General features: G+C 46.3%; 1 protein-coding gene across 3 annotated transcripts in view; it reads left to right on the forward strand.

Moving 5' to 3' along the window:
- The window catches only part of slc44a2 (solute carrier family 44 member 2), a 114,220-nt gene that overhangs the window by 44,409 nt on the left and 55,326 nt on the right, over window positions 1-14,485 (forward strand). For all 3 annotated transcript variants that reach the window (XM_039772524.1, XM_039772526.1, XM_039772525.1), the window contains exon 2: window positions 13,114-13,162. In XM_039772524.1, the coding sequence (XP_039628458.1) occupies window positions 13,114-13,162 (49 nt within the window). The remainder of the gene's footprint in view (window positions 1-13,113; window positions 13,163-14,485) is intronic.

Raw genomic sequence — 14,485 nt, forward strand, 5'->3', positions numbered from 1 at the left:
AGGGCCCATTATGTCACCCGGTCGTAAAGCAAATTTGATGAATTTATCAAATCCCTGCTCATTTCTGGAGGGGGGCAACCCAGCGCTGCCGGGGTCTGTCATGTTTAAGTTTTTCACTGGCCGTTCCTGTTCATATTCTGGCTTTGATTTATGTTGAATGGCTGCCAAAATCATCTTCGTCTTGCGCAAAGCAACATGAGCCTTGAAAGTCGGCGTGAAAACTCGGAAATAATTTTGTGATTAGTCACACAACTGCCGTGACGGCCCCAGTGGCTGAGGCGAGGCGTGACGGGACTCCCGTCTCCAAGTCCTTGAAAGTTTGATTTGAGGACAACCGGATTCCTTCCTCCTCGTCCCCAAAGCAAATGGGATTTCAGTAATTCAACTCGTAATGAAGTGGAAACCGCAGAGTGTTCTCCTCTTACTCATGAGGACAAATCAGAAAAAGTCAATGGCAGATTTTATTGTAAACGCAACCTTTTGTGGATTTCCTGTCATTTTCTAACTTGCGTATTCTTGAGCAGGGGGTCATGGGGGAACGGGGCTTTTGCCAATTACAGTTGGCATAGGGGTGCAAGGCAGGAGGAGACCCCTGGACAGGGTGCCAGACACACACTCCTCGCCAGTCCACCTGACCTGCACGCCTATGGATTGTGGGAGGACACTGGAGCTCCCTGAGGAAACCCACGCTGACACGGGGAGAGCATACAAAACGTGCAGAGAGGACCTGGGATGCAAACCTGGGTCTCCTTGCTGTGAGCGTCTCCATCGGTCACTTTGATTGAAATGAATGTTGGCAGGGGCGGCACGGTGGCGCTGTGGGTAGCGCTGCTGCCTCGCAGTACGGAGACCTGGGTTTGCTCCCAAAGACATGCAGGTTAGGTGCGCTGGCAATCCTGAATTGTCCCGTGTGTGTGTGCCCTGCCCGGGGTTTGTTTCCTGCCTTGCGCCCTGTGTTGGCTGGGATTGGCTCCAGCAGACCCCCGTGACCCTGTGTTAGGATATAGCGGGTTGGATGATGGATGGATGTTTGCATGCGCAGGATGCCGGGGTTGGATTGGTGATGTGTTACGTGTTGACTCTCGCATGAAATGGACATCCGGTCATCTCCATGGTTTACAGCAGAATTGCGTACCATGAAACAATGTGGTCGCCGCTTGGAAAGGCTCTGGAAGAAGACTGGTGCGGCTGTTCACGACCCTGCCATACACCGAACACCTGAAGGAACACAGATGCGTCTTATCGGCGGCCCGTTCAGACTCTTGTCGACTTTGGTATTGTCGCCCTAGATCTCTTTTTAATACAGTTAAGAGACTTTGTCAACCTGCTGTTAAAATCCTTATTCCTCTGTTGAGCACTGTAATCAACAATGTATGACCATATATCAAAGTTTCTCTACTAACCATTCCTCATCTCTGTCGACTGATTATACTTGTAAATACTCGTACTTGTAGGGTGGAGTGGTGGCTCTGAGGCTAAGGGTCTGCGCTGGTATCCCGAAGGTTGCCGGTTCGAATCCCTGTCACTGCCAAAAGAGATCCTACTCTGCTGGGCCCTTGAGCAGGACCCTTAATCTGTAATTGCTCCAAGGGTGTGCTGTACAATGGCCGACCCTGTCCTCTGACCACATGGGGTATGCGAAAACTAACAAATTCCTAATACAAGAAATTGTATAAGGTGAAATAAAGAGCAAAAAAAAAAATCTCCAGTTTATTTATCTAAATTTGACTCCACTACACCAACTTATATTGCTGACGTAATATCTCTCTATTACTTAAAAAAAAAAAAAAATCTTGGGGAGGCAGACTATGGAGACGAAGACAATCTGAAGTCCCGCGAGAGACACTTTAACTTGCTCCCAGCTCTTAAAACATCCATCCATCCATCCATTTTTCTAACCCGCTGAATCCGAATACAGGGTCATGGGGGGTCTGCTGGAGCCAATCCCAGCCAACACAGGGCACAAGGCAGGAACCAATCCTGGGCAGGGTGCCAACCCACCGCAGGCTCTTAAAACAATGACAAGCAAAACACGCAGCTCGCCAGCAGCAGATGATCCGACCTCTTCTCCTTGTGTACGTTCAGCCACCCTAACCTCCCCTCTTCACAAGTCGAGCAGCAGAGACACAAAGTGGCAAAAAGGACAGCGGCTGGACCGGCTTTAAAATGTTTGACGGGCAGCCGCCACCCCCCTCACAACACGAGCAGCGTTATACGTCCTGCGAGAAAGAGATGTAACCGCGCCCGGGGCCGGAAATAAAGGACAAGTGTTTGTTTGTACAACGTCACGCGAGACAAGGCCGTGAGCCATCATTTAAAACAAGTCCACGGACATCTTGCCTCGCAGTTGTTGGATTGCTTTCGGCAGACACGCAGTGTGTGCTCCCAGCTCTTAAAACGACGACAAGCAGGACAGGCAGCTCGCCAGCAGATGATCCGACGGCATCTCCTTGGCGTGTGTTCAACCGCCCAGCTCTTCACAACACTGTGCCCGGGGACAGAAATAAGTATCGTTTTTACAAAAGTTTTTAAAGTAATATGTAACAATTCCCATGAAAATAACAATCTCTTTAAATTGTATATCCGGTAAACCAAACCCGGGGGTGGTCGAGCGAAGCGAGCAGGCGGCAGAGCCCCCTAGTCTAAATTAAATCGATCTGCCTGCCCCTACCTTACTGATGAAGGCTTGCACTGACACACTTTGTGCCCCCATTTCTCACTTTATCAACTGAAGTTTCCGCGCCCGTGTTGTTCCAAGTGATTTTAAAAACCGACGCTGCTGCTTTAAAAAATAACCTGGCTCGGCCCCCTTACAGCTCAAATGTTCTCGCCTAATTTCTAATCTTCCATTTATGACTAAGATCTTAGAAAAGGTTGTTGCTGCTCAACTCAATGATTATTTAAATTTATATAACCTGCTCGGAGCCCCACAATGCACTGAAACTGCTCTACTTGAGTGTAGCCAATGACTTCCTTATTAACCGCAGATTCTGGGATGGCCGCTCTTCTAGTTCTCCATTTTGCTGTCCCGACTTTCAGCTCTTGGTATCTCCTGGTTCTGCTCTTTCTCGGTTCACATCACACCTCGGTGATCGCCAGTATCAGGTCTTCATTAGGGAACACAAATCTGCGTCTACTTCACTTGCACAAGGTAGCCGTCAAGGGTCAGTTCTCGGTCTTTAACATCTCTGCGCCCCCATTAGGTGAGATTATTCATCTGTATGGTCTGAGCTTACACTGCTATGTCGATGGCACACAACTTTATAGAAGTGTTGAGGCAACTGCAACGTCTTCACCTGACGCACTGACTGACTGACTGCATTTGGGAAATCAACCATTGGATGACAGAACGCAATCCTGATAAAACCGAAGTCTCATGAGCTGGTGGCAAATCTGTCCTCTCTACCCTTTGTGACGTCGCTGGGATCCTGGTTGAACCTTCAGCATCAGTCCGTAATTTGGGTGTCATCTTTGATCAGCTTCTTACTTTTCAATCGCACGTCGGCTCAATCGTACAGACGGCTTTTCTTCATCTTCTGCATTCTGCCCTCCGTGTGAAGGACACCGATTCACGCTCTCATCCTCCCTACCCGTCTGGACTGTTGCAATGCTTTTGTTTTATAGCCTCCCGACTAAATATATCCGTAGATTACAGTATGTTCAGAACTCTGCTGCTCGTCTCCTTACACACATTAAAACGTCTGCTCACATCACTGCCCTCCTCTATGCTTTGCATTGGTCGCCAGTCCTTTCAAGAATCCAACATCAAATTATTCTCCTCACCTTTAAAGCCCTTCATGGTTTAGCCGCTCGTTATCTGTCGGAGTCGCTGCTTCCTTACACTCTCGCCGTACCTAAATACAGCTTAGTAACTACGGGGGGGCAGAGCACTCGGCGTCTAAAATTTGGAAAGCTCGGCCTTCGCAAGGAAAAATGAATTATTCATTTCAAACTTTTGTTAAAAACGCATCTCTTCAATGAGTATTATTCTTTTTCGTGTATGTATTTTCTTGTTAATGTGTGTATTGAATTGTAAAGTGTCCTTGAGTGTATGAAAGGCGCTACATAAATAAAACGTATTATTATAATGGACCATTTCAACGGGTTTTGCACATGTGACGATATCTACCCAAGTTTATAGTGAATGAATCTACTGTATCATTATAATGGCGCCTTTCCTATCTATCCAGATCAAGATGTCAATCATTATATAGTGCCTTTCATATCTCGGTCTGTAGTGCAGGGATGTCAGAGAACCAAGTAAACCAAATAAACTGCTCAAAAAAATTAAAGGAACACTTTGAAAACAATGGGAAAAAGAAATCCTCCTGGATATCTATACTGGTATAGACTGGGTAATGTGTTAGGAACGAAAGGATGCCACATCGTTTGATGGAAATGAAAATGATCAACCTACAGAGCCCTGAATTCAAAGACGCTCCAAAAATCAGAGTGAAAAAATGATGTGGCAGGCTAGTCCATTTTGCCCAAATTTAATTGCAGCAACTCAAAATTGTACGCAGCACTTTGTATGGCCCCTGTGTTCTTGTATACATGCCTGACAACATCGGTGCATGCTTCTAATGAGATGACAGATGGTGTTGTGGGGATCTCCTCCCAGATCTGGACCAGGGCATCACTGAGCTCCTGGACAGTCTGAGGTGCAACCTGGTGGCATTGGATGGACCAAAACATAATGTCCCAGAGGTGTTCTTTTGGATTTAGGTCAGAAAAGTGTGGTGGCCAGTCAATGGTATCAATTCCTTCATCCTCCAGGAACTGCCTGCATACTCTCACCACATGAGGCCAGGAATTGTCGTGCACCAGGAGCCACTGTACCAGCATAGGGTCTGACAATGGGTCCAAGGATTTCATCCTGATACCTAATGGCAGCCAAGGTGCCTTTGTCAAGCCTGTAGCGGTCTGTGTGACCCTCCATGGATATGCCTCCCCAGACAATCATTAACCCACCACCAAACTGCTCATGCTGAATGATGTTACAGGCAGCATAATGTTCTCCATGGCTTCTCCAGACCCTTTCACTTCTGTCACGTGCTCAGGGTGAACCTGCTCTCATCTGTAAAAAGCACAGGGCACCAGTGGTGCATCTGCCAATTCTGGTATTCTATGGCGAATGCCAATCGAGCTGCATGCTGCTGGGCAGTGAGCTCAGGGCCCATTAGAGGACATGGGGCCCTTGGGTCACCCTCATGAAGTCTTTCTGGTTGTTTGGTCAGAGACATTCACACCAGTGGCCTGCTGGAGGTCATTTTGTTGGGCTCTGGCAGTGCTCATCCTGTTCCTCCTTGCCCAAAGGAGCAGATACTGGTCCTGCTGATGGGTTATGGACCTTCTATGGCCCTCTCCAGCTCTCCTAGAGTAACTGCTTGTCTCCTAGAATCTCCTCCATGCCCTTGAGACTGTGCAGGGAGACACAGCAAACCTTCTGGCAATGACACGTATTGATGTGCCATCCTGGAGAAGTTGGACTACCTGTGCAACCTCTGTAGGGTCCAGGTATCGCCTCATGCTACCAGTAGTGACACTGACTGTAGCCAAATGCAAAACTAGTGAAGAAACAGTCAGAAAAGATGAGGAGGGAAAAATGTCAGTGGCCTCCACCTGTTAAACCATTCCTGTTTTGGGGGTCATCTCATTGTTGCCCCTCTAGTGCATCTGTTGTTAATTTCATTAACACCACAGCAGCTGAAACTGATTAACAACCCCCTCTGCTACTTAACTGACCAGATTAACATCCCATAAGTTTCATTGACTTGATGCTATACTCCGATTAAAAAGTGTTCCTTTAATTCTTTTGAGCAGTATATGTCCGTGTCTGGTTGATAACATAATGCCGAAAATATAACGGCACTCACCTTTTATTTTAATTTTTATACAGTACAGTGGAACCTCAGGTCACAACTGAAATTCGTTCCAAAACTCAGGTTGCAACCCAATTTGGCCGTGACCTGAAGTAATTTCTTCATAAGATTGTATGTAAATATTTTTTTTTTTCAAGATTTTTAAGCACAAAAATAGTTAATTATACCATAGAATGCACAGTGTAATAGTAAACTAAATGTAAAAATATTGAATAACACTGAGAAAATCTTGAACAGAGAAAACTAACACTGCAGGACTTCACGCTACGGCCTTACGATCTGCTCGCTGTAAACACTTTTTTTTTTAACGAGTTTTAGGCACAGGGAAAAAAATGAAAACTTGAAATTAATTTACTTATGACCTTAATTTATACAGAAACTAACCATAAACAACCAAGAAAACCAACCTTGCACGAGTCGAGTTCTGGTATGAAGGAAGTGAGCAGGAAGCTTCAGTTTTGAGGGAGAGTCTCCCTGCGCGACGCACGTCTGACCGAGAACGAGGGAGAGACTGAACACGTGCGCAAATCACCGGTGCGTACAAACCGGAAGGGAAACTGGCCTGTTCGTCACCCGAGTGTGCGGTCGTGAACAGATGCAAAAGTTTTTTGGCAAACTTTTTGGTCGTAACCCGATTTGTACGTGTTCAGAGGCGTTCGTGACCCGAGGTTCACGTGTATTGGTAGTACCAAGGGCGAGTCGAGTGAACTCCGACACCACACATCCTGCAGAAGTGACAGGAGTCCCGACATTTTCTTTTTATCCACTGCTGACTTATCACAATGTGATTGAGACTCGCATGTTGTGTACACCCTGCGGCCATAGCTGTAACTGGGAGGCCTTGCATGTTTGTGGCTCCCTCTTTGTACCATACTGGTTTATGTCCCACTTTTTTTTTTTTCCCTTCCCTGTGTTCATAATTTATTTTTTTTTTTGTTCCTTTTCAGGAGTGATTAAGTTCTTTAAAGGAAGGTGACATTAGGCCATGTCTCTGTGTGTCTGTGTGTGTGTGTGTGTGTGTGTGTGTGTGTGTTTAAGTTTCCTCTCCTTTACTTCACCTTAGTGAGTTGTTGGCGGTGAGCGGCGGCGTGGGCTCCATGAAGCCAGTCATGTAATGTGACAAACCCAGCGACTCTGTGGCTCACTTCATTTTGTCTTTAGTTGTTGTCCTGATTTCTGTCTTGTTTGATTTTCGTTCCTCTTAAGTTGTCGGGACGGCTCTGTGCACATGACAGCTGACAATCCATGAATGTTCATCCAAAAGTGCAATGCATAGAATACAGCGACAAACTATAAGGAACGCAAGCGCTTTACACCTTCAATTTTTTCCCATTCTATTATGGTTTGTTAAATACAAGGCCTCAGACAGACACGTTGGTGAGGTCCACAGCCCCTGTGCTGCCTGATGCTGCTGCTGCTGCTGCTGCTCTACTAAAGGCTAATCGCTCCAGCAATCGGCCACGAGTTTTGACCCTTTTGGTTTTTTTTTGCTTTACGTTCTCCCCCTCCACAACCTGTCGATGTGAAATTATCAAATTTTTAATATTTTTGGGGAAACGTTTCAGGTAAAGTACCACCTCTGGTTAGCGGAGATCTCTCAAAACGTGATAGAAATCTGCTTTGCCTACCTAATACTTGTATGCAAAATTTGGTTGACCGAAGTGAAAGGGAACTCAGGCTATCGTGTCTATACACACAGACACACACACCAGGTTTTAGAATTCTGTCTGTCTGTCTGTATCTTTGGACTCTGGGAGGTCTAAAACAATAAATCAAAATCACAAAATTGAATTTTTGGAGGATTCCAATATTTGCCCTATACTTTGTATAGAAGAACGTAAAAATATATAATCTACTGAGGCTGAAATACCATTTAGATGGTCCTGTTGTATTTGGAGGGGTGATATCAGCGTGTGCCCCTAACCTCCTCTCTCTCTTTCATCCATTATCCAACCTGCTATATCCTAACTACAGGGTCACGAGGTTCTGCTGGAGCCCACACCGGGTGCAAGACAAACCCCTGGCAGGGCACACACAGACACCCCAGGGACAATTTAGGACCACCAATGCAACTAAACTGCGTGTCTTTGGATTGTGGGAGGAAACCCATGCAGACACGGGGAGAACATGCAAACTCCACGCAGGGAGGACCTTGCTGTGAGGCGGCAGCGCTACCACTGCGCCACCGTGCCGCCCCCATTTATTCATTTATATATTATATAAATATTAAGAGATATATTTATATATAAAATCTTGGGATGAGATGTGACTTTTTCAGAGAGATGACGTGAGACGAGTCTTTAGGCCAAGAGATTTAACCAGGCCTGGGGCTGGAAATAAAAGACAAAGAGTAGAAGACAAAGTAGAACGTTGTAAAGAGGTTCAGAAACGTTGGTGCCATACACATGCAGCGCAGGTTAGAGATTATGAAAGTATGAAAATTCAAAAGTATCAAAAAAATGGTAGTAAAGATTGGATACGCGCAAACAAACGGAAATTACGCGGTGAAATAACGGAACAGCGAAAAGATTGAATATATTGTATTGTTGTATTTAAACTTTCAGTCAGAGATTTGTAGATCGTCCAATTCGTGTTGCCATCTGAGAAAAGATGTGCGCCTTCCCAATTAAGAGGCGTATCCGCGAGAATTCAAAGATTTGTTGTTTGGTGAAAGTGAAATCCACATACGCGAGCGGCAGAGATGGACAGAAGTTTAAAAACTATTTGCGTGTTAATTTCAAAGCCAAACCGAATGAAAATGTATAACGCAACGAATACCTCTAATGCAACATGAAACAATTTTCTTTCAAATGTATCAAGTTTTACTGCTTTTTTTACTCTGGTTAATTACTCACTGTAATGTAAAATAGTTAGGTCTATTTTAATTGGAATGGTTACATATGCATAATAACAATCTGTGTAAATTGTACATTCGCTCCTCATACGCGAGCGGCAAAGACGCAAAATGGCTGGTGCGTAGCGGTGGCCGGGTGGCAGTTAGCTAGTAAAGCAAGCAGGGGGCAAAGCCCGCTAATATAACATATGTAGGCCTATATTATGTGTGTGTGTGTGTGTGTGTGTATTACAATACTAGGGGGCTTCACTTGCCAGTTGTCTGGTCTGATGAGACAAAAATTGAACTGTGTGGGCAGAACTCCAAACAGTGTTTCTGGAGAAGACCGTGCCCGGCTCATCACCTGCCTGCCTAATACCAGCCCTGTGATGAGGCATGGAGGTGGCAGCACCAAGCTATGGGGGTCCAGGGAGACTGGTCAGACTTGAGGGATTCAAAGCAGCTCCAGAGCGCACCCCACCTCAGACCGGAGCGCCGGTTTACCTTTCAGCACCGACGACGACCTGAAACGTACAGCCGAGACATTGTGGGATCAGAGAGAAGGGTTTGAGTGGCCCGGCATATAAGACAACGTGTGGAGACACCTGAAGGATCTTCTTTTTATTTATGTTTTTAAGCTGTTGTTTCTGGATTACGATTTGCACATTTTAGGATCCGATTTGGTTTCGTTGGACTGCCTTCTTCTCAAACCCTTTTGCTCTTTTTTTTTTTTTTTTTTTTTGAGCCTTGTGTTTTTTCTGGTCAGTACGTATTTTTTGTATTTGTAAAGGTTCTTGGAGGACGTTTCTTTGCTCAAGCTGGAGGTTTTTCAATGGTTTACAGTGGAAGTGCCTTTTTTTTTGTCAAGTCTGAGGTCGCCATGTTTTGGGTCTCCCATTTTTCGCTCTGCTTGTGTTTGCCTGTGCTTTGTGCACCACCTGGTGGCCAATTCGAGTCCTGCAATTGTGAAAATGAACACCGGCTCCTCTTTCAGCGCTTTTGTCGAAGTTAACCGAGCTGTTTGACTTTCAGCCGCGTTGCATTGTATGAATTTTCTTGTCAGGAGAGCTGTCTGTGTGCCTTGCCTACCTTAACTGTACCTGCTTTACAAGTTTGGGTTCAGATTTATTGGTGTGTGTGTTTTGACTACCAGGGGGTGCCCCACATCCCCAAACACCAGACACAATTTCAGGTGAAATAAAACGGAGTTTATGATATACTAGGCTGACCCGCCTTTTAAGGCGACCGACTTTTAAGTTGACCACTTAAGGCAATTCAGTATGTCGATCAATTTTGATATTTTATACAAACTCATTAATTTGGTTATATTGCATTTGAGCGGTATTACTTTAATACTCGTAGTTTCTGTTATTTTTGTGATGAAATGTAAACTTTTTTCCTATATTGAGGTCGCCCTTTTGAACCCCCCTGATATTTACTACGCGGTGAGGCATTTGTACTCCATCAACATGAATTATTTCCAGAGACATAATTTTTGTCTATTTTTCCAGCGCATCGCACACAAAAGCAAGGGAACGATAGGAGCACCAGAACTCTGCTCACATCACGCGCCGCATCAAGCTGCAAGTAGTAAGTCTGTGATAAGCGGAATACCGCTACGCTTTCCACTAACGGGACGGAAGGACAATCCCGACCGCTTTTATATAGTAAGAAAGAAGAAGAAGATATCGCACAGTCTGGAGTAGAAAATCATCTTTTACCTGGAAAAACGAAACTACATTTCCCATCATGCATTGCAAAATGGGACCTGGCATGTGTGAAACTCCGCGCCTGCGTAGCACTCACAGGACGGAAGGACAATCCCGACCGCTTTTATATAGAAGGATTACTGCGGTGGGCTGGTGTCCTGCCCGGGGTTTGTTTCCTGCCTTGCGCCCTGTGTTGGCTCGGATTGGCTCCAGCAGACCCTCGTGACCCTGTAGTTCGGATATAGCGGGTTGGATAATGGATGGATTATCATATATTAACTTCTCCACATGTGAAGTCGGTCCAGCTCAGTCAATAACACACAGTTAGTCGCCTTCCATCTTTCTCCTCCACGAGTGTCGTCTGCTGCCTCCCGACTCTGATCCTCTGGTGCAGATGAGGTGGTGTCTTCCACGCCAGAGCTGAGAGTACTTCTGGGGTCCAAGCATTGCATATTGGAAGTACTTTTGGGCCCGATGGAGATACCCCAATATGCCCTGTGGGGTTACAAATGGGAGGTCCACCAGAGAGATGCTGCCACCCTGTGTACAGGGGGAATATATGGCCCTAGGAGCAGCATCTCTACCAGCCGGGAAAAGGTACCAGCAACCAAATTGGCTGTAAGGCCTGTCTGTCCTCTCCGACACTTCCTGTATATACGTACTGTTAGGTCCATAAGTATTTAGACATGGAGAGGTGGAGATATGAGAGGAGCGGAATGAAGGTCAGTAGGACCACCACGACAGAATACATGTGTGTGAATGAGAGGGAGGGCAGTGGAGAGCAGAGGATGAGGGAGTAGAGTTGGTGAAGGTGGGTGAGTTTAAATATCTGGGATCAACAGTACAGAGTAACGGGGACTGTGGAAGAGAAGTGAAGAAGAGTGCAGGCAGGGTGGAGAAGAGTGTCAGGAGTGATTGGTGACAGACGGGTATCAGCAAGAGTGACAGGGAAGGTCTACAGGACAGTAGTGAGACCAGCTATCTTATATGGGCTGGAAACGGTGGCACAGGAGACAGAGCTGGAGGTGGCAGAGCTAAAGATGTTAAGATTGGCATTGGGTGTGACGAGGATGGACAGGATTAGAAATGAGGACATTAGAGGGTCAGCTCAGGTGGGACGGTTAGGAGACAAAGTCAGAGAAGCGAGATTGTGTTGGTTTGGAGAGATGCTGGGTATAATGGGAGAAGGGGGCTAAGGATAGATCTGCCAGGGAAGAGGAAGGCCTAAGAGAAGGTTTATGGATGTGGTGAGAGAGGACATGCTGGGGGTGACAGAGCGAGATGACAGAAAGAGATGGACCAAGATGATCTGCTGTGGTGACACCTAACGGGAGCAGCTGAAAGAAGAAGAATGCAATTTTTGTAAAGTTCTCTCTGTATACCACCAAAGTGGATTTGAAATTAAGCAATGAAGATGTGACAGAAGTATAGACGTTAAGCTTTAAGGGGTTGTGGACCCCTAAGTGACACTATTGCCCCTTTAAGCCCAACAGACAGACCGTTAGGACAGCAGATAAAAGCACCAAGAAGATCCTTTCATTCATTATTTTCTTCTTTGTAACTGTGCTCCCCAAGCACCGCAGCCACAATAAACCGGCAAGTAATTACACTAATCAGTACAATTCTGTTGTCTCCTCCGCACCTCCCAGCAAGCCTTGTCCACCTCCACCCGACTCTTCAACATCTCTCCACCCGGGTCTTCAGCAGTCTTTTCAATAGTCCTCCCTTCCTCTCTCGTGACTTGCCAGCACTTCCGGGTCAGAAGGAGACCTCAAGTTCTTTAATCAGCCCAGAAGTACTTTGGGGCTTCCGTCCTCGTGACTTCGTATTTCTGGACTATGGGGAAGACCTGACTCCCCAGGTCCTATCGCAGCGTCCGCTGGTGGCACCCACGGTACCCAGCAGGGCTGTGATATAAAACCACGTCCCGCGGTGCCCTGCGGGAATATGGGGCATCGCTACACTGCAGGGAAGCTGCCATCTAATGCCTTGGAGAAAGTAATGTCACAAAGAGGTTGCCTTCTCCCGCCCTTCCATTCTGTGGGCATCCTGGCCGTCTATCTCAGGTTTTAACCCAAGTATGGCATTCAACTTTCAGAAATGATCGCCATTTCTCGGAGTCCCTTCATGTTCAGAGGCTCCAAAGTAATTGGACATGTGACTGAGCAGCAGTGCCACGGCCAGGTGGGACCTGTTAGATGAAAGGTCTGCTAGAACTCCACATGAGGTCCACAGAGGTGTTGATGTAAGTGAAGGAGGCCATTATTAGGGTGATTTTTAAAAAAGACCCTCTCAGAGAGAGACCTAAAATTTTATGGGCGCCCAAATCGACACTCTGGTACAGTCCTGAAAAGAAATGAGAGGAGGACAAGACGCGCATGGAGGACAGAATCTGTGCGCCTGCACGGACTGCTGTGGGGTCCACGCCACCTTCACCCTTGACGAAGCCGCGCCGTCGGGGTTACCAGATGTGCGTTTGTCACACCCGATTGGGTTGGGGGGGATTTTGAGTTGGCGGCACGAGAGGGACGAATACACAAGCTTGTGTGACGCCAGACCACGTGTGCTAGCAAGCAGCAGTCATTCCTGGTCCTAAAATGCGTTGTTGATTTTTGTTCTTAACTGGACGTTTTATTTTGTTTTTCCCTTCTAATGATCGTATTTTTTTTTTTTTTGTTTTTCTTTTTAGGAGAGCCAAGTAAATTTGATCCGTCATTTAAGGGCCCCATTCAGAACAGGTAGGTGGTTTTATTATATAAGTGGGGGCTGCGTGTTGTGGTCGGACAGCGAGAGTGACCGCTGTGGTCTTTTTGGTTCTTGAATGGACTCCGCACACACCTTCTCGCTACTTTTAGCGTGTTGTGGACGCTCTGCGATTGATCGCACTCCGATATTCTAACGTCGGATGCCTGTGTGCTCGGATGAAAGATTGAAATTGAGGAATCGTGTAGGTCACATTCATATGTGTGGGATTTTTTAGAACCGTTATCGGTGTCCACATTCCTCTGTTTGTACCGATGACGACGTTTTCGGTAACAAGATCGTCTCTGCTATGCAAGGGGCAGTCAAAGATCCCAGAATTGGGGATATAGCGGGAGAGATGAGAGAGCAGGTTACACCCACATTGTGGTGGAGGGGGGCGCAGCACGTCGGTACACCGGTTACAACGGGCCTGGCGGTTGTACGTTGCGTTGTCACGATGCAAGTCCGAACACGGAATCACAATTCAATGAGATATTGACGAAAAGGTAATTCAAACAATTGTTTTTAACTGAAATTCTACAGTACAGTGGTACCTCTGGTCGCGACCGTAATTCAATCCGAAACTCTGGAGTATGGGTGCGACCCGAAGGTAATTTCCCTGTACGATTGTATGTAAATACAACTGATCCGTTACAGACTGTACGAACGGTATGTAAATAGATACAGTGGTACCTCGGTATACGTCCGCTTTGGAATAAGTCCAACTTGGTATACGTCCTGTTTGGACGCGAAAAATGTTTGGAATACGACTCGCGTGCTAGAACACCGCGCGCTACCTCTCTCGAGACAAAGCCACGGCTGCCCACGCGCGTCAGTACGCCAGTTGCTAGCATTCAGTGAACAACCCGCAATATTACTCTTTATATGAATTTTCGTGATTTTTGGTACCTCGGTATACGTCCGCTTTGGAATAAGTCCAGCTTGGTATACGTCCTGTATGGAGGCGAAAAAGTTTGCTTGGTATACGACCTTTGTTTGGAATACAAGTCACGTGCTAGAACACCGGGCGCCACCTCTCTCAAGACAAAGCCACGGCTGCCCACGCGCGTCAGTACGCCAGTTGCTACCATTCACTGAACAACCTGCGCTATAACGCTCGGTGAATTTTCACGCGATTGTGTTTTTTCACGTAAATTTGAATTGATTATTGAAAAGTATGAAGGTGGGATGCGTATCCGGGACTTGGCTGCTGCATACCTTATGCCGAGAACGACGGTATCTACGATTGTTAAACAGAAAGACGTTATTAAAAAGTAAAGTGAGGTTACATTTTCATTTCTTTCATCCAATTGCTTTTG

This window comes from Polypterus senegalus, chromosome 12 (genome assembly GCF_016835505.1).
Source record: "Polypterus senegalus isolate Bchr_013 chromosome 12, ASM1683550v1, whole genome shotgun sequence".
In the NCBI taxonomy this organism is placed as follows: Eukaryota; Metazoa; Chordata; class Cladistia; order Polypteriformes; family Polypteridae; genus Polypterus; species Polypterus senegalus.